The sequence below is a fragment of the Schistocerca cancellata genome, chromosome 1 (genome assembly GCF_023864275.1).
Source record: "Schistocerca cancellata isolate TAMUIC-IGC-003103 chromosome 1, iqSchCanc2.1, whole genome shotgun sequence".
Classification (NCBI taxonomy): domain Eukaryota; kingdom Metazoa; phylum Arthropoda; class Insecta; order Orthoptera; family Acrididae; genus Schistocerca; species Schistocerca cancellata.
In genome coordinates, this window is record NC_064626.1 from 905,121,862 (window position 1) to 905,148,886 (window position 27,025).

The 27,025-nt window shown below is 44.1% G+C and overlaps 1 protein-coding gene across 2 annotated transcripts in view; it reads right to left on the reverse strand.

The window, feature by feature from the left end:
- Positions 1–27,025, reverse strand: part of LOC126190952 (uncharacterized) — a 349,144-nt gene that overhangs the window by 39,432 nt on the left and 282,687 nt on the right. For both annotated transcript variants that reach the window (XM_049931608.1, XM_049931616.1), the window contains exons 4-5: positions 12,976–13,311; positions 6,728–7,105 (exon numbers count right to left, since the gene is read on the reverse strand). In XM_049931608.1, coding sequence (XP_049787565.1) covers positions 6,728–7,105; positions 12,976–13,311 — 714 coding nt within the window. The remainder of the gene's footprint in view (positions 1–6,727; positions 7,106–12,975; positions 13,312–27,025) is intronic.

A 27,025-nucleotide genomic window follows, 5' to 3' on the forward strand; every position in this document is an offset into this window, starting at 1 on the left:
AAAACGCCCTTCCAACTTTTAGGAACTGCTGACTATAGTTCGCAGTTATTATCTTGGAACATGCAATTAACCAAATGGCTAAACTGTAGCCTCCATTACCTCTCCTTATTGCATGTATGAAGAATTTTCTGCTTTTTATTATTAACTACACAATTAGTAAGCTTTGGTTCTGAAACTGAACACTTTTTTACCTCTAATCATTTTCTAGATCGTATCATCTGTTTGCCTACACGTGAAATACGCCTGCAGCGAGCGTTGAAGGCTGCCATTTCATTGTTCCACACAGGAACACTCACCCAAGCTGATACCTCCATAGATTAGTCTGTGTAAGGCATACTTAGGTCGTGTACTACTTTTGTTAGCGCTATTTCATCAAAATTAGAGATTTCAGAGTTCTTAGTACAGTTAATGTTCCAGCCACTTAAGAGTGTGGGTCTTGGCCGGAATCGCCTTAATCTAATGTGTAAGACATCACATTTTCAATAAGCTAGAGTACCTGAGTCGTGTGCAGTGAGATTCCTGGATAGGCTATTCATGAGGGCTATTACATGACTTACGTTCTGAGGAAATAACTAAGTGTAGCTGTCAGATCCTCGGCAGTCCCAAAGTAAGAGGAGCAATCCTTCATTCTACTTGGACTAAAATCCAAAATAATCAATTGTCACATTATTGCAGCAAATAAAATTATTTAAGGGATACTTGACTAATCTGCAATTCTAGAGTGAATAGGAACCTAAAAAACTGTACACTATGACAAGCATCTCTTCTTGTAGGTGTTCAGAGCTACACGGACAAAATAATCGTCGTGTTGGTGGGTCGAGGCGTTGTCATGGCAAATCTGCGAACGAAAGAAAATTCTTACTGACCGCTTACTTCATCCATTGGTGACAACTGTCTATTAGCAGTTTTCTCCAAGCTCACTATAGATCATATAATTCAGGGGAATAGAGGAAAATAAGGTATAGCAATAGAGGAAGATTAGGTATAGCTACAGGAATTGGCAGGAGTGAATCTAAAGATTTACTAGAGTCAAGGTAAACCATACGATAGAACCTGGCTAAGGCACCTAAGAAAACAGTCTTTTGCGTAACACGAAATTTCCACAATGTACTTTGCAAAGATGTTTAGGTAATGCCTGTAGAATGAGTGTCTTCGCTACATTGCGCCTCCTTTATATTTCTTCACACCCCTTTCTTTACTCTTATCGGGGAAAAGGGGAGCTCCCCCCCCCCCCCCCTTCTTCGTAGAAGTGTAAGTCGCTCTCGGCCGAAGCTGTGACTTCAACTGACTGAGCGCTGGGTTTCACGCTTTCTCGAGAATAAAGCCACTGTCTCAGTTGATCAGGTAGGGCCACTCGTATTCGAACAGACGAAGTCTGTCTAAACTCTCCCTTTTCTTCGTAGGTGAATGGCTTCCCTATTGTCGTGTAGGGTCCTACAACCGCAAATTTTGTTGGTTGCTAAAGTGCTCCTTTCACTTTTCTTCGATTGTCCGCTCACTACACTCGATGTATGCCACACAGCTCTTGCATGAATATAGTAGACACCCATTTCAGGGAGCCCCAAGTCCTCGTTCACTGTACATAATAGCGCAGGCGTTTTCAGAGGTGGACGGAAAACACATTTAATCTGACGTCGAGTCTGGGTTATGACGCTTTTGTTTGATATTTTGCCGGCGTACGGCAGATACGCCATTGCCTTATCGATCTCGTCGTGGTTTATTTGTCGCACTGTACCTTCAGTCTCAAACCATGCCGGATATGTCTTCCGTGGTATTATTTCTTCTTGAATATGTCCTTAAGATGGTTGATCTCCCTTGGTGGGCTTTCTTCATCCTATACAGTATGGGTCCTATGGATCCGTGTACATAGCTGGAAGCCTGGAGATAGAAATCACTGTGAGTGGATTTCCTGCGAACTGCGATCCATAGTGCCGTCTGATATGTGCTGGGCTAAAACGTCCCAAAAGGGCAGTCTGCCGTTCTCTTAGACATGTTCATGGCCAACTTTATGTAGGGGGTGCGGAGTGTTCATATGTTGGAAAGATTGAAGCCTTTCACTCCTCTGTTAACATATCTGAAAATGCATATGGGCTTCAGTGCAGCTGTTTTCAGAGCTTTCTCTGCGAAATCCTCCGTGAATAAGTTTGCCACAACCACTGACAGCGACCACCTCATGTCGACACCATTCGTTTGTACACAATAGTCAGCACTAAAGGGGAAGAATATAGATTTGAAGACAATTTCGAAGAAATTAGTCATACTTGGGTGGGATTTCTTCCTGGTCAGCTTGAGGGAATCATCAAGTGGGATTCTGGTGAAGAAGGTGACCACATCAAAGCTCACTAGGTCCTGGTCACAAAGATTTAGTTCCTGCAGCTGTTTAATGAAACGTACCGTGTTCCTGATGTGGTGCCGACATTTACCGACACGGCGGCTTAATACTCCCATCAGACGTTTGCCTAGCTGATACGTAGGTGCACCATTGCTGCTCATCGTAGAGGAATGTCTTCTTCGTGAAATTTTGGTAAGCTGTAGAGCCTTGGCGGTGCAGCATTATGTGGTCTTAAGTCCTTGATGCTTTCTTTCAGCATAAACTGGCGTAGAATCTCTATGGCTCCTTTCACTCTTCTGGTCGCGTCTCATTTCTGTTTCGTATATGTTGGACCTTCAGGTAAGTTGTTGCAACTAGATTCTGACAGCAGTAGTGAACAAAAGCATTCTCCTGTAGTGACTTTCAAAATCATTCCGTAGTTCTAAAAGATGACAGCTCTTCCCCTTTCGTGATGTTTGTCTTCGGCGGAACAGCACTGGTGAGTGCGCCGCACGTTTCCAGGTGTATCTTTCCCGCATAGTTGCTAGGAAGGATGGAAATTACTTTTTCTCTAGTAATGATTCAGTCTGCAACAACAAGAATAGGACTTTTGAGAAATTTAATCCCTTTTCAAGATCAGATTTCTCCATGTTGACTACCTCTTTCCCCGTGAGATAGATTATGGTTCATCGTTGCTGTTCTTGCGGCTGTTCCGAGCTGCAAGACGTTCGAATTTTGAAACCCGCTTGGTTGTAGCAATGCCTCGACACTAGTCTGATGGACCCAAGAAACGGCGTCAACCCGCTCCCAACGATCAGGCGATAATGAACAAGCTGTCTAAGCGGAGTACGAGAACCTACTTGGATATAGGGTACAGTCGCTAAAATGCTTGCCGGATACTTTTCCTTACAAGGTCCAGACTTGCTCTTCTTCAGATCCAATGGACGGCCGCAGTATTTATATGATGGGGTAATCTCCACGAATGTTCGTATTAATCCATGGTCACAGCCCCTCACCAAAAATACCAGACAGCTAACGAGACACTTTCCTTTCACGAAGTTCTTCCAGCTTCGTAAGTCTGATACATCTCCTCCGAGAAGAGGAAGTTGCTGAATACTGCATAGCTACAGGGGATTACGAAATGTTAAGAAACTGGAGTACAGAGACACAAATCGTCGTTTCGTGAGTGGATTTTAAAGGAGGCTACTGAAATACGAGTGGCCGACGGCCTGATGAACAGTGTTGTTGTGGTCTTCAGTCCTGATACTGGTTTGATGCAGCTCTCCATGCTACTCCATCCTGTGCAAGGCTCTTCATCTCCCAGTACCTACTGCAGCCTACATCCTTCTGAACTGTAATTCTCAATAAAACATGGGACCCAGAGCTCGTCAAAACGTCAGCCGAGAGCGACTTCCACATCCGAAGGGGCCGGCGGAAGCACTGACGGATCGAAGTTGCTGCTCGGCATTCGGTGATCGCGTCCTCCCCCCCCCCCCCCCTCCCTAACCCTACACCTAACGCGGCTGGATAATGGGGAAACTGGGGTGGGAAGCGATATTAAGAGGCGGATGTGTGATGTAGCGAACTGGCTCATTCTACAGATATCACCCGAAGGTCACAGGAAAAGTACCCTGTCGTAATATCGTGTTGAGTAAACGACTGCATCCAGCTAGACACCCGAGAGCAATACGAACAGCTGATATGCCAGGAAAGCTTAAGATCACACAATTCAATGGAATATACATTGGCGTAAGTATAGGGTAGATCTACCGGAAAGCCTCTTAATACAGAAGGGTGTAATGAAGAGGCAGCACCTTTTCCATGGAGTGCAAAACTTACACTATCAGCTGAAACCCATAATCTCTTTGAGCGACTACATGTTCCCACTCTAAAACCTTTTAAAGATGGACGCTGTCAGCAAGGCGCACGATACGAAATGTCTTTCCAAAACTTATGTTGGTAGTTCATTAATTGTGAGACTGGTGAAGTCAGTATCCTTTCATCAAAAAAAATGGTTCAAACGGCTCTGAGCACTATGGGACTCAACTGCTGTGGTCATAAGTCCCCTAGAACTTAGAACTACTTAAACCTAACTAACCTAAGGACATCACACACATCCATGCCCGAGGCAGGATTCGAACCTGCGACCGTAGCGGTCGTGCGGTTCCAGACTGTAGCGCCTTTAACCGCTCGGCCACTCCGGCCGGCTCCTTTCATCACTCTGCAAGCAGGAAGGCAGGTACACGACTTAAAAGCTTGAGGTTAACGTCTTCATTCATTGGTGTAGAAATTCATCTCCGAAGGTGTGTTACTTTAACAGGTCCTTTTAATGTCGTTTAGACGGGACTAGTACATCATTCCCGTCTCGAAAATCGATGGGTTCCTTACTCGTCTAAATAGGAGCAGAATTTGACAGTTCCATTTCTAGAATATTTATAAACTGCCTTTGTCCACCATTCCGCATTTGTACGCCTTTATCCGCCATGCAAATGCAGACTTTCTGTACTTCATACCCGGTGTGTCTATTCACCTTATTTTACTCCATCCCATTACTCTCCAATAAATTTTGTTCTATTAGAGCGGTTGAGTATTGTTTCTTGAAATGAAAGTATCAAGGCCTGTGATAAGTGAGGATGCCAGGTTCGAAGTGACATGTGGGCCGTTTCCTAGATGGAGCTTCTGAGATTAGTGCTAATCGCAAAGAACGAAATATATATCAAACTGCACAAAATCGTAGTTGTGGAACTGCTATTTCCAGAAAAAACACTATCAGCTAAGGACCTACAAACAGAAGTCTCCTACGGAAATAACGGAGAAGCAATTAACTGCACCAGATTTTAAAGGCTTCCGTTACATTCAAACCACTTTTTATCTACATCTGCATGTATGGCCTGCAAACTATTGTACAGTGCACGCGGAGGTTAGAGCATGATTTTCATGCTTCAACGGACTGGAAGATTTGACCTTGGGGAATAGATGAAAGTGACATGGCGCTAGTTCAAGGGAATAGTGTGGGTGGTGTAACACTAGCATGCTGCACTTCGCTAGAAACCTAACAGGTAATGTGGTAAAACCACTTGTTTTTATGCAGAACCCATGACTTGTTCTTCCCCAATTCGGGTCTGCCGACCGGTGTGGCCGAGCTGTTCTAGGCGCTTCAGTCTGGAACCACCCGACCGCTACGGTCGCAGGTTCGAATCCTGCCTCGGGCATTGATGTGTGTGATGTCCTTAGATTAGTTAGGTTTAATTAGTTCTAAATTCTAGGGGACTCCTCCGATGTTAAGTCCCATAGTTCTCATAGCCATTTGAATTTTTTGAATTCGGGTCTGTTTTATTTTCTCACGGAGTTTAGCAATAACTCTTACACACTAATGGTGATTAATGGCCTAACCTTCAGAAACCCAGCGAAGATACACAATATTGTGAATCGCGAGAGAAACTATCATCATCCCTTTGCATCTAGATTTGGTCATTCGAGCTTTTTCCTTTATGTGAAGTTGAGTCCTTGGTGCTTAGTTTCTGGGTTGTAAGTGTAAAACCGGTATTCGTCACTTGCTATAACTCTTTCCGAGGAACGAGGATTATTTTGAATGGTACCCAGGGTGTCAGTACAGGTACCTTCCCGAACTTCTGTTTGTTCGACCGTGAGAATTCTCGGCACCAGTTTCGCCCACACTTCTCTCATGCGACTTGGTTGTGTAAACTTTGTCTCAGGCGTTCTCTATCAGTTTCTGAAGTTTCAGTAAGTAACCGAACACCTAACCGATAGTTAAATCGAATCAGATTACCCACTGTTTCGATATTTGCATCCGGTTTTGATGTTGAAGGGTATCTCGTACGTGATTCATTTTCAACGTCTTCTTGCCCATCTTGCAAACACTTTAACCACTCAAAAAATCTCGTACGTGATAAACAGTCTCATAGCCATTAATGTTACCTTATTGTTAGCCGTTTTTTCTTTGTCTTTTAGCACTTAAGATGGCCACGCAGCAACCGAAATCTGGATTTTCAGTAAACATTATTTGTGACTGATTGATGCGCTCTTCACCACTTGACAGAAATACAATTAGCCGCACGGAGTGGCTGCGCAGTTTGAGGCGTCATGTCACGGATTGTGCGGCCCCTCCCGCCGTAGGTTCGAGTCCTCCCTCGGTGTGCGTGCTTTTGGTGCTCTTAGCATAAGTTAGTTTAAGTAGTGCGTAAGTCTAGGGACCGATAACTTCAGCAGTTCGGGCTGACGTAATAACGTGTAACTTCTTATTCGAAGTTCCCTCGTACTAGTGCAATCAAATACAATATGATCGGGTACGTTGTTTCAGCAGCACCGTACAAATCTCACATAAGTAGTTTGCCTTAAAGACATAGACAGCAGAAGACGTTAGACGAGTACAGTGAAGTTTTGTCGGGCACTGACCTCTTCGAAGCGGTCCTCGCACGTGGCGTTGCGGCTGGAGTTGAGTGGCAGGGTGACGGCGGCGTGTTGCGGGTTGCCTGCGCCCGTGACGGACAGCCAGAGGCGCCGGCGGTCGTCCGTGGCGTTGACGCCCCCTGCAGGCGCGTACAGCTCGCAGCGAGACCCCTCCTCCGCGGCAGGGGGTGCAGCCGTGCCGTTGGCGCTGGATGCAGGCGCCCGCCCGGGGCTGCAGCGCATGCGCACCAACCCCGACGTGGGAAAGAAGACTGCGTTGGAACTGGCGGTGCCCGGCAGCACTCTCACCGACGTCCGGAAGCGCTCGTTCAGGTGCTGCGACAGGTGCGCGCGGATGTCCGGGTCCTCAGACTCGTGCCACGCCTGCGACACAACGGTCACTGGGTTACGCTTCACTTAAATGATACGTAACAATATCACGAAAAATCTAGTCTCGGCTGGAAACAACGGAAGTAACAATTAAAAATGCTTTAAGAAGCGATTGTAAAGACAAAAGGTTCGTAATTGGACCTCCATTTGACTTTTTCGTTCACTATCGAACCTACAGCCCCTAATACTCTTTCTGTAAGTCAAACCCGAAAGGCTGCTACTCACTTTTCGCTAACTCCGTGACTCCACGTAACTGGCCTGGTGGTCCAATTCGTAGGTCTAACAAGAGGAAGGCCTCAGAGGCAGCCAACTACTCCAGCTCCCATTGTCCTTAGGTTAGTTAGGTTTAAGTAGTTCTAAGTTCTAGGGGACTGATGACCATAGATGTTAAGTCCCACAGTGCTCAGAGCCATTTGAACCATTTTTTTTCAGCTCCCATTTTTTAGAAAACCACAAGGAAAGACCCTCTAGACTACCACTGTATACCCAAATTATACTGGCGTAGCGACCAAGGCATATTGATACGAAGCAGACACCATGTTATTCTGTAGGTTTTTTTTCTCATTTGTATTATTCCTCATTGAAATTGATAGCAATAGAGGGCTAAAAAAGTAAATCAATAATGAATAAAGGCCAATAAATTCGTGAAACGACTTGGATTAGTGAAGAATTAAAATTTTAAGCCTCGTTCTATGAGAATATTTCTCAGAAACACTGCTGTGAAGACTAACATTGAATGCACGCAACCACATGAGGAAAAATAAACTAACCCCTGCCGCAATTGGTACTATACATAAAATGACGCATTCGTTCACTATGCAATATTCCACAATAATGTCTGGAAAGCTAACGTCAAAAGTTTTTCTGTGCTTATAAGTAACTAATTATTAATTTGGTTTTCGTGGTATAGAGGTGGAACAGTTTAGCCGATTCCTTAAAGAATGTTTTCATCATCTGTTCCAAATCCGGGAGATTGACGACTTCAATTTACAAAACAAAACTTGATAATGTTTGGAAATCGTACTTTGTTTATAATAACTTTTGTGTGATGCTAGATTCCTCGAGTAGATGAACTTGTGAAGTCATTTATGAGGGCATATTTATAGATGAGATTCAACCGACTTGAACGGTAAACTACAAACTTGTGTGCCGGTTATCTGTTTATTTTTATCGCCAAGAAAAAACCCATTTACAGGCTACAAAACTACAGTCTGCTTTTGGAAATCCAGCGTGAATTCCACAAACATGCTGACGCAATAACGATTCACAGCACGACTCGTAACCCATTTTCAGCACAGATTTTTTGGGTAATGATATCTTATGCGTGGTATACATCAAAATTAATTCCCGAAAAATAACTATTTTAAAATGTAAACTAAGACTGTTTTCTGCCGAATTTTCGGAATTAATGATCTATTTACTCCAGTATATTTGCTTCGAATGTTTATTTGAGAAGTACCAGCCATACGGTACTTCAACAGACTGAAAGAGCCATTGTAAAGCTACCAGGATTAAATTTTTAATTTGATACTAATACAAGTCGTTTGAGAAGTTTGCCTACTTTCTTATTATTCCTTATTGATTTAATTGCTTTATTAGCCCTCTTATTCCTGTCAATTCAAAGTGGAAAAAAAAGAAAAAACTGCATATGCATTTGGGAATCAAACTAAGGTTCTCTGCTTCGAATCCAGATGCTCTCGTCGCTACGCCAGCGGCGTTTTCATTAAGATTTCTAGGAAAGTAGGAACACACATATAATGAGAATGCTCAATTGTGAATTATCTACTGATCCCATCCATTATGAGTCGACGGACGTCATGAACTTTAGGGGTGCTTTTCTCAAAAACTGAAAGGGGGAACGGCGTGATTTTGAACCTAAAATCTTAAATCTTAGTCTTTCATTTTAGGCTGTACACAAGCGACCTGCCAAGTAAGAGCCGAATCGGTTGGCTATGTCTGAGGCCTTCCCCTTGTAAGAAATCCCAAGTTTAATAAAGCAGTATTCTAATTAATGGTTATATTAGTTTCTAGAGGACCGAGAGAGAAGGGGTAAGACTGAACACGGAAGCGATTTGTCTGGGGAAGTCGTATTAGTAAGTGTAAATATCTGAATGCTCCTTCCTTGAGTAAGTGGTCAATGATTTGAATGCACGAATGGAACAGTAACTCGTACGCAGATTTCTTTGGCTTTAATGACCACCTGAAATCTTGGTTCCTATTTCAAAAATACAGCAATCTTCTCTCTATCACTGTCAAGTGATCAGGGTGTTCGCTTTATTTCGTGCTTTACCTATTTATCTTCATTTCGTGCACAGTTGCCCTTCCTGCCACCACATTTGTCGATTAATCTAACGTACAACAGCCGCATGATCTACCTGAATTTGCCTGCGAATATTGTTCAGTATGTTATGGTATGGTATTTTATATTTTCCGAGGCGCAACCCGACACTTATCTTGTCAGATTTGGAAAAACGACTGAGCCCATACTCTGACTAGCAGGTATACAGACCAATGGTTGTTAAAAGGGCACTCAGATTCGATCCTAGTAAAGCTCATCTCTTAACTCTCATCTCTCTATATCTCTACCTCTCTCTCTCTCTCTATATATATATCTCTCTACCTCTCTCTCTCTCTCTATATATATATCTCTACCTCTCTCTCTCTCTCTATATATATATCTCTACCTCTCTCTCTATATATATATATATATATCTCTACCTCTCTCTCTCTCTCTATATATATATCTCTACCTCTCTCTCTCTCTATATATATATATCTCTACCTCTCTCTCTCTCTCTCTCTATATATATATATCTCTACCTCTCTCTCTCTCTCTATATATATATATCTCTACCTCTCTCTACCTCCCTCTCTATATATATCTCTACCTCCCTCTCTATATATATCTCTACCTCCCTCTCTATATATATCTCTACCTCCCTCTCTATATATATCTCTACCTCCCTCTCTATATATCTCTACCTCCCTCTCTACATATCTCTACCTCCCTCTCTATATATCTCTACCTCCCTCTCTATATATCTCTACCTCCCTCTCTATATATCTCTACCTCCCTCTCTATATATCTCTACCTCCCTCTCTATATATCTCTACCTCCCTCTCTATATATCTCTACCTCCCTCTCTATATATCTCTACCTCCCTCTCTATATATCTCTACCTCCCTCTCTATATATCTCTACCTCCCTCTCTATATATCTCTACCTCCCTCTCTATATATCTCTACCTCCCTCTCTATATATCTCTACCTCCCTCTCTATATATCTCTACCTCCCTCTCTATATATCTCTACCTCCCTCTCTATATATCTCTACCTCCCTCTCTATATATCTCTACCTCCCTCTCTATATATCTCTACCTCCCTCTCTATATATCTCTACCTCCCTCTCTATATATCTCTACCTCCCTCTCTATATATATCTCTACCTCCCTCTCTATATATCTCTACCTCCCTCTCTATATATATCTCTACCTCCCTCTCTATATATCTCTACCTCCCTCTCTATATATCTCTACCTCCCTCTCTATATATCTCTACCTCTCTCTCTATATATCTCTACCTCTCTCTCTATATATCTCTACCTCTCTCTATATATATCTCTACCTCTCTCTATATATATCTCTACCTCTCTCTCTATATATATCTCTACCTCTCTCTCTATATATATCTCTACCTCTCTCTCTATATATATCTCTACCTCTCTCTCTATATATATCTCTACCTCTCTCTCTATATATATCTCTACCTCTCTCTCTATATATATCTCTACCTCTCTCTCTATATATATCTCTACCTCTCTCTCTATATATATCTCTACCTCTCTCTCTATATATATCTCTACCTCTCTCTCTATATATATCTCTACCTCTCTCTCTATATATATCTCTACCTCTCTCTCTATATATATCTCTACCTCTCTCTCTATATATATCTCTACCTCTCTCTCTATATATATCTCTACCTCTCTCTCTATATATATCTCTACCTCTCTCTCTATATATATCTCTACCTCTCTCTCTATATATATCTCTACCTCTCTCTCTATATATATCTCTACCTCTCTCTCTATATATATCTCTACCTCTCTCTCTATATATATCTCTACCTCTCTCTCTATATATATCTCTACCTCTCTCTCTATATATATCTCTACCTCTCTCTCTATATATATCTCTACCTCTCTCTCTATATATATCTCTACCTCTCTCTCTATATATATCTCTACCTCTCTCTCTATATATCTCTACCTCTCTCTATATATATCTCTACCTCTCTCTATATATATCTCTACCTCTCTCTATATATATCTCTACCTCTCTCTATATATATCTCTACCTCTCTCTCTATATATCTCTACCTCTCTCTCTATATATCTCTACCTCTCTCTATATATATCTCTACCTCTCTCTATATATATCTCTACCTCTCTCTATATATATCTCTACCTCTCTCTCTATATATCTCTACCTCTCTCTCTATATATCTCTACCTCTCTCTCTATATATCTCTACCTCTCTCTCTATATATCTCTACCTCTCTCTATATATATCTCTACCTCTCTCTCTATATATCTCTACCTCTCTCTCTATATATCTCTACCTCTCTCTCTATATATCTCTACCTCTCTCTCTATATATCTCTACCTCTCTCTCTATATATCTCTACCTCTCTCTCTATATATCTCTACCTCTCTCTCTATATATCTCTACCTCTCTCTCTATATATCTCTACCTCTCTCTCTATATATCTCTACATCTCTCTCTATATATCTCTACATCTCTCTCTATATATCTCTACATCTCTCTCTATATATCTCTACATCTCTCTCTATATATCTCTACCTCTCTCTCTATATATCTCTACCTCTCTCTCTATATATCTCTACCTCTCTCTCTATATCTCTACCTCTCTCTATCTATCTATCTCTTCCCCCCCCCCCCCACCTTCACCTGCCCCCTCTCTCAGTCAATCTCCTCCTCCCATCTCTGTGCATGTCTCTTCCTCCCCCTGCCTCCAGCCATCTCCTCCTCTTTCATTTCTACGTTCATCTCCTCTCCCCTCTTTCTCTCCCTTTACCCTCTCCAGTCTCTGTCCACCTCTTCCTCTACCACCTCCTATTAGTGCCTTTCCTCTCCTTCCCCCTCACTATCTGTCCATATATTCCTCCTCCTTCTCCTCTCTCAGTATTTCTTTCCAGATTGTAAGTAATGTGAAACGAAATTTGATTGAAATCTTCCCAGGAATTTGGAATGAGATTTTTCCCGTGGCTTTTCTTGCATATGCAGATGTTGAATCTATTTCATACGCATTTAACTATTTCATGTGTATTTGTACATATATGTTACCTATATGTGTAGCGAATTTCGCACTGCAGTTTCGTTTTCATGCAGCTTAGATGCATATATATGTGCATCCATTTTTATAATTTTCATGGATTTAAGCAGTAGCTGGGTTCAAACCCGAGACTCAGGACGTTCTGATTACTAACGCTAGATTGCGGGTCAATCATGTCTGCTTAGTTTTATTTATTTAAGCGTCGTGCGTAACATTTATTCGTGTTGACGATGAACTGCCATGGCTTGCAAACAAGCGTTGATTCCCTTGAAGGTCTGTATGGCGTTGAGACCTCCCAAATTTCTGGAAGGATCATCTGTGAAGATACGAAGTTTCCAGAGTTACCCTTTGGAGAACCACCGGTACACTGAAACCGAGTAGAGTCGTGAAGTTCGCTTTGATGCGCCAGTTGGTAAAACCGGAAAATGGGGAAGGTGTGTGTCTAGCTCTAAACCGGCGTCAGACTGTATATCCTGTTGTCTGGATGCTGCTGCGAGGATGGGACGTACCTGGTCGTCCTGCTGCAGGGAGTAGCTGTATGAGGAGGCAGCCTCGCCGGGCAGAGAGACGGTAAAGTTGCGCACCGTGGCGGCGGACTGCAGCAGCTCCGGCGGCGGGTCGTCGCACAGGAAGCCGCACGCCTGCAGCGTGGCGAGCGTCGGCCGCCCCAGCGGAGAGCAGGGCAGCCCGTCCGCCGGCGCCGCCTCCCAGCCGCCGGCGCCGCCCCCGCAGCCCAGCGACACCGCCGCCAGCGCCGGGTACGTCAGCGTCACGCGACCCACGGGCACCAGCAGCAGCAGCAGCGCCGACGCGCCGCCCAGCGACGAGAAAGCCGCCAGCAGGATCTGCGGACAGTCAAACCATTTGCATTCGTCCCACAAGGTGTGCAACTGTAGCTTCACAGGATGAGAGGGTATTACAGGGGTCCAACCCAAGACCCCTATGGTTGTCAGGATTGTGCCGAGCAGAGCGCGACGAGGAGAATCTCTTATCAAGAAAATCTTTTTCACAACGAAACTTATTGATCAGAAATAACTGTCTTCCCCAGGCGCAGGCAGCTCATTCGAGCCAATGGTATGTGAACTCAGAGTCAGCAGTAGCAGTCACAGATCACCTGGCAGTTCTGCTTCGTAATTGAAGGCTCCCGTGTCAGCCATTACCTCACGGACAGTTGATCGTTCCCAGGCGTCGCCCTTAACGGAGGGTCCCGGAGACCAACCACTGTGAGTTGATCTCTAAAGTGCTTTCGTTGCGGACGTGCCCCCAGGAGACTCGCCCTCCAGCGCAGCCTGCAGTACTTATCTTGCAGATTTCGACCTGCGGCTCTCCAGTTAGGAGACTGGTCGGCAGCGTAAGTGTCTGCTCCAGGAACGGGGTGAGCAGCAATAGCGGCTCCCCCTGGCGATGGAGGATGGCATACAGCTTCTTGCCTCTGATGGTGAAGTCTGGTAGGACAGCAGAATGATGATCTCTGCATCCTATCATCAATGTTGGGCCGCAGCTGACAGTGGCAGACTATCTAAATGTTCTTTTTTGCTACATTAGTGGCTGAACAGTTACTGTTGCGTTGCAACTGGGCTTTTTTTGCGACACTGCTCTGTCAGTAGTATAAATGGTTCAAATGACTGAGCACTATGCGACTTTACTGCTGAGGTCATCAGTCACCTAGAACCTAGAACCTAGAACTAATTAAACCTAACTAACCTAAGGACATCACACGCATCCATGCCCGAGGCAGGATTCGAACCTTCGACCGTAGCGGTCGCTCGGTTCCAGACTGTAGCGCCTAGAACCGCACGGCCACTCCGGCCGGCCAGTAGTATAACTATATCTGTCTGTTGCCATGATCTCACTATGCTTCGCTTGTGGACTGGGACGCTCGGATGGGCCCACTTGTCACAATCTTTTGCATGTTCACCTTGGCCTGCTCAACATTTCCTCCTAGCGTACAGTTTTCTGGTCATTCAGTCTTGCGTCGCCAGTGAAGAACTTCAACAAATTTTTAGTTCCAGCTCACGATATTATTCTGGGGTTCAGCCAACCCTTTTGAATTCTGCCCACAAGAGATGTCCGGCTGAATTAGTCAGGCGTCAGCTAAATCAGTCTGCCTCAGAAAAAAGTGAGGCGGAAACGGAAAGGAACTTAACGAGTTGAGAATGTACATCGTGTTATTACACTGATTACTGTATAGAGTCAAATTTACAAAAAAAAACTTGGTAGTATGAGCCCAATTATCAATATTCCGTGGCATCCACTCTTTCTTGGATGCTTGTACTGATATGATTGAAAATGGTTTCACAAAGACGCTGTACTGGCCCTTAATACCTTGATTACTCTGCTGGGACGCAGATTACGTCCGAGCTGGTCCCACTAATGTTCTGTTGGGGACAGATCTAGCATCTTGCAGGCCATGGTACTACCTCACCATCACGCAGACAGTTCACATAGACACCACGATAGCGTCACACGAGAGATAACACAGTAGTATTGTGCCGTCAGAGTTTCCTGAGGCACTGCCAGCCGTGACAGCTCATACCCGATGACTCCCCATGGTATGACACCAGGACCAGCAACATTGTGCCTAATCAAAACATTCGAAGTGAAGGACGTCTTGCCGGCCGGTGTGGCCGTGCGGTTCTAAGCGCTTCAGTCTGGAACCGCGTGACCGCTACGGTCGCAGGTTCTAATCCTGCCTCGGGCATGGATGTGTGTGCTGTCCTTAGGTTAGTTAGGTTTTAGTGTTTTAAGTTATAGGGGGACTGATGACCACAGATGTTAAGTCCCATAGTGCTCAGAGCCATCTGAACCATTTTTTTGGAGGACGTCTCAATTTGTCGCCAGCACACACGCTACCGATGGTCATATGGTGTGGTGCACAACCGTGCATCATAGCTGAACACAAAGCGACCCCATTAGCCTTCAGTCCATTCTTTCTGTTTACAGCACCATACCAAACGTAGCTGTTTGTGTTGCGTTATTGGCAAAATATGCATGGGATTAATTGGTTAGTGCGTCTGATGCTCTGGTGTGAGATGACAGTGTGTAGGAGGGAGTCCATAACTTATTGCTCGGATAACAGGCGCAGATATGAAGGGGTTACGATGTGCTTGGTACAAGATCTGCTGCCCGCCGTTGTGGCCGAGAGGTTCTAGGCGCTTCAGTCTGGAACCGCGCGAGCGCTACGGTCGCAGGTTCTAATCCTGCCCCGGGCATGAATGTGTGTGATGTCCTTAGGTTAGTTAGGTTTAAGTAGTTCCAAGTTCTAGGGGACTGGTGACCTCAGATGTTAAGTCTCATAGCTCTCAGAGCCATTTGAACAAGATATGATGATCCTCTGTTGTAGCGGCCAGACGTGGCCGGCCAAAACCATTACAACGATGATGTCTGCCCTCACATTCCCATGTAGTCAATCATCAGGCCATTGTCATATCCCAGTGCCCCACAGATCTGGATACAGCACAATGCCACTAGTCGACCAAATAAAAAACAGTGAGTCTCCTTGCCAGCTCTGTCAGGCACTGATAACCCTTTATCACACATAAGTGGTGTGCTGGCGTTAAGCTGGCGCCAGTACACGATGTGGCAAAGAGGTTGCAAGACGATAGATAGAGGCCAACAAGAGACTCGAAGGAAACTCGCCACCAACGCCCTCTCGACAGCCAGTATTTAGGATTGCCATTGCGGACTGGAGGGCAAGTCTGTCGTCTGTCGCACTGAGTAAGTTCCAATGTCATCTGTAGCAGCCCAGTGACAATCGCAGTAGCACTTAGCTCCGCACATAATAACCCAAGTAGTGTACATAGTCGTCTTTGTGCTTCACCAGCAGTGAGGCTAACGAGGACTTGTACCACAACGAATATCTTGAGTGAAGTTAACTTTCCATTCTTATAAATAAAGAACCCAGTTAACCTATGCGTGCCGTTTGTGTTACAGAAAGAGGATACTGGCACCAAACAGCTTCCTCTCCTTGCTTCGCATGGTACAGCTCTACAGAAAGAACGAGACGACATAAAACGTGGCATCTCCGTGTCCGTCACAGTGATCACACCTCAGGTACCCTATCAGGACTGATAAGAGCACCAAACACGAACAACATGAATACATTCTAGTGGTCATTCTACGTGTCACAGAGAACTGCAATTTCTATCATTTAATCGCCTGCCGCGGGTGTGCACCTTTTTCTCAGGCAGTGTTCGTATTCTTTTCCTTTGACCACTATCGTAGAATATGGAGGAGATTAGTGTTTCACGCCCCGTCGACAACGAGGTCATCAGAGACGGATCACAAGCTCGGATTAGTTAAGGATGGAGAAGGAAAGTGGCCGTGCCCGTCTCGAAGGATCCATCCCGGCATTTGCCTGAAGCGACTGAGGGAAATCACGGAAAACCTAAATCAAGATGGCCGGTCGCTGGTTTGAACCGTCTTTCTCCCGAATGCAAGTCCATCGCAGAATATGATTACGGAGTGCGGCTGGCCGGAGAAATCATGGTAGTCAGTGTGTCATATAACGCTACTGTCACGGAATATTGTTTACTGTACAATTAAAAGATGCGACACATTGAGAGGGAACACCATTTCTTACAATTTAGATTGCTGTTATGTACCGTTCACACACTATAATAATTCTAATGGTAACTGCAATGTCCGCAATTCCAGTTTATTCCCTACATTTTGTGCACAGTGTGGCAAGTGGACCATATTTGCCGCTGACGACGTTGTTTGGGAGACCGATACATGTGGGGCATTGTCCTCCTAACAATGCGTCTTTTCGATCTGAGCGCGCACGAGTGCTGAAGTGCTGCAGCTGCAAGTGGGGAGGTAATGTATCACTAAATTGTGTCGCGAAGAGAGAAGCAGGCGGGCTCGTGAGTAGAACAAAGTTATATTGAAGATTAGTGATAAATGATAGTTGTCGCGAAGAGGTAAGAGATGGAATAATAAACTGAAAATTCTGGGGAAACTTAGTCGTAAACGAAGCTGTGTTCGAATTTGAGTGGCTCAAGTGTTAAGATTATTAATGGCGTGTGTATAAAGAGGAACAGGAATTTTCGTATACGATGTTTCATCTAAAATTCAGAAACTTTCACGGGAGAATATCCCCACGGCATTAACCCGAGTGAAATGGTATTATGAAGTTAACGAGTTCCGAGTACGGATTAAAACTCTGTTAGCATGAAATTATTGTTAAACAACAAATATCACAAGCTGTGTCTATCAGAATTACTGAATATAATGCATGCGGTTCATATCGTTATGAAATTCAATGTTAAACAAACTGTACTACAGTCTCAGCTGAGACATGGGATTGATAATACATACACAGTGAATGCTGTCTGCCTGTGAGTTCTTCACCTCCAGCTGAATAATATAAAATTTCTTATAATTAAATCTGCACCGAAAATTGTCATCGAAATATATGGGGAGGTTGATGAAAGTTACCAAGAACTTGAAAAAGAAAAAAGGAAAACGTTCGAGCAGAATTCGATGTGTTATTCTGTTTGTTCCGACTAAGCTACTAAAATGGTTCAAATGGCTCTGAGCACTACGGGACTTAACTTCTGAGGTCATCAGTCCCCTAGAACTTAGAACTAGTTAAACCTAACTAACCTAAGGACATCACACACATCCATGCCCGAGGCAGGATTCGAACCTGCGACCGTAGCGGTCGCGCGGTTCCAGACTGCAACGCCTAGAACCGCTCTGGCACTCCGGCCGGCGACTAAGCTACTGTTTCTTTCAATACGCTACTGATGAGCCTAGACTACGATTCAAGTTTTAGTTTCGCAGTGTTTACGGTTAGCTTCACAACGGTGATTAATTCTGAACACTGACTGGGTTGGTTTTTATGAGAACAGACCATTGCATTACTATGTTACGTGCTAGCTATAGCTGGTTCTGTTCAGTACTATCCTGTAGCTGATGAAGTCTGGTGCTTGTATAGTTGCATAGCAGATATTTTACTGGCGGTATGAAATTATAATCTGTTTAACAGTCTTTCTGAACGACCAAGCTGCCAGATACGTCAACGTAATCTATAGAGAACAAAACAAATCACCACCTCAGTCATGTGCCTTTCGTCTACAGTGAGGAGTTCGTACAAAAAAAAAATTGATACGTGACGAAATGGTGTATTCTAAATAAGGAAGATGGAGGATTGAGGAAGGACACGTAGTTCTTTAAAAATAAAAATCTCTTTTGCTCTACCAATTGTCTGCCCCGTACATTCTTTATATCATCCAATTAAACATTTAGAGAAATTATCTCGTACTGACATGCCGCAATTCATAATTCATTGTTTTAATGACATTGATATGTACGTGTTCCGAGCATGTTTACTCATCGAGCTTTGGCATATGTTCTATTACGTGGAAGGTGATTATTTTTTTATTTCATCTCTGAGCGAAGTGGTGGCTTTTCTCTATTCCTACATTGTAGTATCTCACCAGTCTTACAAAAAGGAGAATCAGAAGAACTGGACAGTGAATCGTCTTTAGAAATCAGTTTACTTGAGTCCATACGTTAAAACTGGGTCGCATGTCGCAGGGTCCACGAGAAATACGAGCTTCGCGACGAACTTGCGACGTATACTAGTCAGCTTGTCCGCCATAATCTGAACGCTCGACTCCTTGCAGGATTCCCAGAAATCAGTATGTCAATGACACGGTACCCACTGCAGGTCTTACTTTGCCGTGTTCTATCGAGAGCTTGCACTCATTTAAAGGCGCAGTTGATAATTGTTTAGCTGGTCTGAAGTAGTTTGTCGCTCCCGCCGGAGACGGCTGCAAGCACTTTTAAGGGCTGGCGCCGCGGCCTGTCTTTGTCGTGGACCTGCATCTACATCTACATTTATACTCTGCCAACCACCCAACGGTGTGTGGCGGAGGGCACTTTACGTGCCACTGTCATTACCTCCCTTTCCTGTTCCAGTCGCGTATGGTTCGCGGGAAGAACGACTGCCGGAAAGCTTCCGTGCGCGCTCGAATCTCTCTAATTTTACATTCGTGATCTCCTCGGGAGGTATAAGTAGGGGGAAGCAATATATTCGATACCTCATCCAGAAACGCACCCTCTCGAAACCTGGACAGCAAGCTACACCGCGATGCAGAGCGCCTCTCTTGCAGAGTCTGCCACTTGAGTTTATTAAACATCTCCGTAACGCTATCACCCCTACCAAATAACCCTGTGACGAAACGCGCCGCTCTTCTTTGGATCTTCTCTATCTCCTCCGTCAACCTGATCTGGTACGGATCCCACACTGATGAACAATACTCAAGTATAGGTCGAACGCGTGTTTTGTAAGCCACCTCCTTTGTTGATGGACTACATTTTCTAAGGACTCCCCCAATGAATCTCAACCTGGCACCCACCTTACCAACAATTAATTTTATATGATCATTCCACTTCAAATCGTTCCGTACTCATACTCCCAGATATTTTACAGAAGTAACTGCTACCAGTGTTTGTTCCGCTATCATATAATCATACAATAAAGGATCCTTCTTTTTATGTATTCGCAATACATTACATTTTTTATGTTAAGGGTCAGTTGCCACACCCTGCACCAAGTGCCTATCAGCTGCAGATCTTCCTGCATTTAACTGCAATTAGCTGCGATTTTCTAGAGCTGGAACTTCTCTGTATTCTACAGCATCATCCGCGAAAAGCCGCATGGAACTTCCGACACTATCTACTAGGTCATTTATATACATTGTAAGGATTATTGGAACATCTGATGGATGAACATGTACCGAAAAGTAGAGTCTTAAGATCCTGTTAGACACTCGGTTTAACGTTTAATTGAGGCGATCACGGCTGAAAAAAGCCGACTTCTCATTACAATGTAATAGTTTAATCCTGTAACCATATATACTCAAGCACAGTTTCGAAGAAAGCTTGGAAGATCTGAAATTCACCGATATCACAGCAGTAGAGTTGACATAAGGTGCGACAGTGATTCTAGGGATTTAGCGTCATGCAAGAGCTCTAAGGCGTCCGCCAGATCCAAGTACCTCTTTGGAACGCCGACTAGCTCTATATGGATTCGCCAAGTACCGGAGGCGTCTTTATGTTATACGCGACGACGTAGGAAACGCAGCAGTAGCTGTGTAACGAGAAACTTAAATATGGGGATAAAGACGAATAATGATGACAACAAGTGTAAGGATGTTTGAATTAGAGAATAAATAACAAGTAAATTAGTTGCCGACTATGCTTTTGCTGTCGTAATATAAGGTACGATAACCGCGAAGAAATTCTGAGACTTATATAGCATTTACGTTTGGTGTAGTAAACAGTACCTCATGTTAAACAGAGATCAAGAGAACATAATGCGCACACACAAGAATCCGAATCATTTACCTATGTGATACGCCTCTAATGAAACACCGTTGATATTCCTAACTGTGACCAAATGAAGTGACACGAAGTAGAATTAAGACATAAGGCCCTAATTATGTGGAGTGAAGTGTGCTTTTTATAATCTTTGTGCAACTAACAACAAACTTCAACGGTGAGACGCGTGAGATTTATGGACCAATTATACTACTGGAACATGAAAAAAATTACTGTCAGTGGACGATAAGCGGTTCGCCTTATTAAAGCACGGGTATTTCCTCAATTTCCGTAACTATGTAGCTCTGAGCGTGTTGGCGACCTTGTTCACGCTTAGCCGAGCGTAGCCGGTGCTAGAGAGCTAATCACCTATCGCTGGCTCTAACAGAACACGTTTCATTACAATCTCAGTGGTGGAAAGAGGCGGAAACCACCGCTCTAGCGCTACACTTTCAACGCTGACCTAACACTACTACTATGAGTATTCACAGGAAGTGCAGAGAGTGTTTCACTAAGTTCCAGGGGACGACCTCATCACTGAGTTAGGGCACGTCCAAGTCGCATTAAATATGGGAAGAACAAAAATACTACTGTACTGTGAGCAATTTTCCTCTATCTTCACAAATATTTTCCAAAGTACTATTAGGTTTTAAGTTTCATTCTGGAAACAAATCAATCTAACAGAAAAAAATTCTTCGTCCACGGCAGAAATGTCATCTTCAGTCAGTCAGAATTGTTGTCCACAGATCATGTCTTGAATGAGAACTTCTACGGGTAGCGAAGTCTTAATTATTATTCAAAACAATAATGTTACGCATTTATTTATTTATTTGCACTTACATATCCTCAGACCTTGTAAACACTGAAACTCTTACGCCACAGTATCGTAGCATACCGTTAAGGAAGAAAAAACAAAATGGTCCAACCCTTTGATAAAGTAAAGATGGATGTGCAGCGCCGTTTTGTTAAGGCTTTCCGAGCGGCTAGCTTATGAACTACGGTGCGGAAATGTCAATGTTTACCAGGAATGTTGACGGGTACTTGTAAACAAATATGTTCATTGCGTAACTATTTTTCCAGGTGATAAAATTTTAAGGCTACCAGTATCCCATCTGGTCTTTAGACACCAGTCGCTGATAAGGAAGATTAAGGCTTTGCCTTCAGTATTCGATTCTCTCGCACTCGTTGCCACAATACAGTGTAGTAACTGCCTGAGCTAACAGAACACCGAATTTATCGGCAATTGTATGCCCACGCGCCGAGGTAATTAACCTCAGACTATTGTCCGCTAAACAATGAACTGCAGCTTACCGCATCCAAACGTCAAACCGCAGCTGTTTCGAAAAGCACCGATCATCACGAAAGCGTGGAAACGGTCGGCACAAAAGCACGTCGATTGCAGTTTCTTGGTAGCTTTACATTTAATGCACAGGAACAGGGCTATTTCGAAAATCTCCAGTGCCAAATATTTACGAAGTGACCACGAATTACAAGCTAAAATCTGATGCACCCGTTGGTGTGGTGTCGACTTAGTACACTCGTTGAAGGTAGAACAAAAACCCTTCATTAATATTACATAAACGACAGAAAGCTAGGAAACTGTCATGTGAGAAACTCAAGTATGCAATTAGGTGTGTCGTGTCGGTGAATTCTGTAAAGTTCTTTTCACCTTGTGCAGCTGTGCCTCCATTGTTAACACCGTTGTTTAATGCGTGCATGGGTTAAGTTGTTTATCAGGATGTGGCATAATGCTTTAGAAGTATTCTGGCACATAAAATGGAGCTAGTATTTTCTATCAAGGCTAATACCGTTAACTTTACTGTGAATGAAGTACAAATGATTTATAAAACTTCGTAGGAAGCACGTTCGGTTTAATTCCCACAAAAACCGGTAAATGACTAAAATATTTGCTCGAGGCCTGCCACGAAAGTATTGTATCTTAACCGGGAACCTAGAGACGACACACCGAGCGAGGTGGCGCAGTGGTTAGACACTGGACTCGCATTCGGAAGGACGACGGTTCAATCCCACGTCCGGCCATCCTGATTTAGGTTTTCCGTGACTTCCCTAAATCGCTCCAGGCAAATGCTGGGATGGTTCCTTTCAAAGGGCACGGCCGAGTTCCTTCTCCGTCCTTCCCTAAACCAATGAGACCGATGACCTGGCTGTCTGGTCTCCTCCCCCAAACAACCCAACCCTAGAGACGACGGAGAGGTGCCGTCCCCGCCGCAGCCGCAGTGGCCCTCAACCCCACGACGACTACCGCAGTCCACTTCACCCCTCCGCCGCCCCACACCGAACCCAGGGTTACTGTGCGGTTCGGCCCCCGGTGAACCCCCCAGGGAACGTCTCACACCAGACGAGTGTAACCCCTATGTCGGCGACATAGTGTAGCTGAGGCGGAATAAGGGCAACCAGCCCGCATTCGCCGAGGCAGATGGAAAACCGCCTAAAAACCATCCACATACCGACCGGCTCACCGGACCTCGACACAAGTCCGCCGGGCGGATTCGTACCGGGGACCAGGCGCACCTTCCCACTCCGGAAAGCCGTGCGTTAGACCGCTCGGCTAACCGGGTGGGCGCCACGAAAGTATAGTTTCACTTGTAAACATCGTGAAACGCAGAGAAAAACTTGTTCCTTTGCTTGTTACTTACTGAATATACAATATATTAATCTATACATAAAATTTATCGGCAAACGTTTTACACTGAATATCCAGTAAATTTTATTGACTCTGTCGGAAACCTAACACGTATTTTGTTTTTCCAGCAATCACCGTGAAATTTTTCTCACAAGTAACTAAGTGGTAGTATCAGACGCACTTGAAATTTCACACTGATAACGTTGCATTACTTCCAAACAACGAATATTTCATGCCCAACCGCTGACTGCTTCAAGGTGATCGAGCATCACAACCAAGACTTGTGTGTTTCTGATTGTCAGCCACCCTCTCAACGATTTTTCACAAGTGTATATATAGATGATCTTCAATGAACGAAAGCAGACTCCAACTTTTTTATTCCCTAGAAGATAAATTTGTTTCCGATCCTCCATAATACAGCACAGATAATATCCTTATTCGAAGGAAACTACTGCTTTCCAAGGTTAGTGAGGGGCCAAAACTGAGGAATTTGGTGGCAGAAAAAATGTCTCTGAAACCAGCCAAAGCTCTGGCCAGTAGGCTCAAAAGTCTTTAGCAGCCCACAAATTTTGGTAACTTCTACTTCTGTACACCACATCTGCGCTCCATAATCGTAAAACGAGCCAGCCAGTTCCCACTCTTTCATAATAGTTAATGAGACCCCATGAGTCCTTAAGAGCCAGTCCACGTTGTATTTGCAGCCAACGAAACTGTTTTCTTTATTTTTAGTGCACTTTCATCTTCAGCGACAGCTTTGTCATGTAACTATGTCAGAAGTGCTTTTCCGATCAGTGCCGGGCTATGCAAAATTTCACCAATGTGCCACAATCTGGAGGCCTATAGCCTTTTGACTTTCTAGGGTAATAATCATAACTCAACTCAATATATTAATATTACATATATAAATTAAACTGCTTAAATATATTTAAACTGTATAGTTGTTTAATATTTGAAGGAATAAAATGAGAAATTATGGTAGCAGCAGGAATAGAACCCGAGCCGGCCACTTCCAGTCAGTGGGCTTTACGATTCGGCCACTGCACTATTACATCAGCTGCTCATCAAGAAACTCTCATACTCCGTTCTTGCACAGTACGTTAGACGCACTTTCAAAGAAAAATACTCACCTGGTGCTGTGAGCAACGTAGCACACTCTTGCTGGAAGGAATGACGTCACATCAGAGCATGCTCAGTCTAAGAAAGACAGCTGCGTCCATTCTCTTAGCTGATCATGGCCTGGCTGACCATTTCAGCGATCGACTCTTTTCTAACAATAGCGGAGAGAGCGCTACGAAACATGTTTTTGTCCGTTTTATCTGCATTACCAGTACGTATTCGAAGGGAAATGGTGTAGTTTTAGTTTGATTTCCAGCTCGCATTCGAAAAATAAGGGCTTAATTTTAGTGTGATATTTGCAGTGTGCTCTAGCACATTACCACATGATAACAGGCTGCCACTGTCCAACATCAAAACGAGCATTTCTGATGTATCGTCAGTGAACATTGCAACCACTTAGCATTCCTCTTCTCTAGTTGGAGGTACACGACGTGCCAAATGTAAGCCTCTGTGCTGGCATATTAGTTCCCTTCTAGCGATATTCTTTAGTGCTTGTTCATGATCTCGATGTACAGCACACTGTTTGCATATGGGCTGTAGGCCATATACTTAAAGTGTGTTCTTTGTCGTGGTACTAATTTTTGCCCTATTCTACCAAAGTCTAGATATTTCATATTGCTTTTATGTCATTTTGTATACAATTGCTAAAAGAAATTAGAGTCTTGCAACAGTCATGAAGCTTAACAAAATTGCCCAATAATTCGCAGAAAATTACCGGATTCATCTACCGTTTTCTCTCATTTCAACACACACTTTGCACTACATTGCAACGAACCAGCATCCGAGCAAATGTTTCTAAGAATCGGCCCAACAACAAAGTTCATTGCTTCCCTGATTGGACGATCAAACTTTTAGGCGACTAAATAATTTACGTGTCTCAACTGGCTCTTTAGTAACAATCAACGTGGAGCAGGCTCGAAGCATACTGACTGCCAGCGACACACAATGCTGTAAGTACCTCCTGTTTCAGGCCAGAGTGCCTTACGCGACAATGATCTGCTAGTACTAGTCTCTAACTTTATTTATTTATTGTTCAACATTATTCGTCTTCTGTATTGTAAATACATCCATGCATCGGTCACCCCTTCTCCAGGCTGTGGGGCTGTCTCTCCACATTCCCACCGCTTAGTTTCCACATAGCACAGCAGACAGAGAAAGTGGGAAGGGGGAGGACGACCGAGCATTTAGAATGAGTACAGAGTAGCTGTAATTAAAGTGCAGCTGCTCACAGAAGCCCACTGTGCGCTGTAATCATCGTATGGCAGCGAAACTTGGTAGATACACTAATGCGCTAATGTGGAACCGATTTACGGTGGAAAAAAAAATTAGTTCCAAATTTAGCCACCAGGTGCAAATCCGGCGTTGTGAATGCAAGGTAGACATATAGTAATCTTTCCATATGTACCGCAAAGACAGTTGCATCTAGGCAGAAAACGTCAAACAAGTTAGAATAGCATAAAGTTGATTTTGTTGGTAACTGGGGCTCGCACAGTTTAATGAGAGCACCGGACACGACGTCGAGTAGCAGTACAGCGCCGGACTTGCTGCACCTGGTGGCCAAAATCTGAACTACACTACTGTTCATTAAAATTGCTACACCACGAACATGTCGTACTACAGACGCGAAATTTAACCGACAGGAAGAAGATGCTGTGATATGCAAATGATTAGCTTTTCAGAGCAAACAAGGTTAGCGCCGGTGGCGACACCTACAACGTACTGACATGAGAAAAGTTTCCAACCGATTTCTCATACACGAACAGCAGTTGACCGGCGTTGCCTCGTGTAAGGAGTAGAAATGCGTACCATCACGTTTCCGACTTTGATATAGGTCGGATTGTAGTCTATCGTGATTGCGGTTTATCGTATCGCGAGATTGCTGCTCGCGTTGGTCGAGATCCAACGACTGTTAGCAGAATATGGAATCGGTGGGTTCAGGAGGGTAATACGGAACGCCGTGCTGGATCCCAACGGCCTCGTATCACTAGCAGTCGAGATAACAGGCTTCTTATCCGCATGGCTGTAACGGATCGTGCAGCCACGTCTCGATCCCTGAGTCAACAGATGGGGACATATGCAAGATAACAACCATCTGCATGAACAGTTCGACGACGTTTGCAGCAGCATGGACAATCAGTTCGGAGACCATGGCTGCGGTTACCCTTTAAGCTGCATCACAGATAGGAGCGCCTGCGATGGTGTACTCAACGACGAACCTGTGTGCACAAATGGCAAAACGTCATTGTTTCGAATGAATCCAGTTTCTGTTCACAACACCATGATGGCGGGATCAGTGTTTGGGAACATCGCGGCGAACGCACATTGGACGCGTGTATTCGTCATCGCCGTACTGGCGTATCACCAGGCGTGATGGTATTGGGTGCCATTGGTTACACGTCTCCGTCACCTCGTGTTCGCATTGACGGCACTTTGAATAGTGGACGTTAGATTTCAGATATGTTGCGACC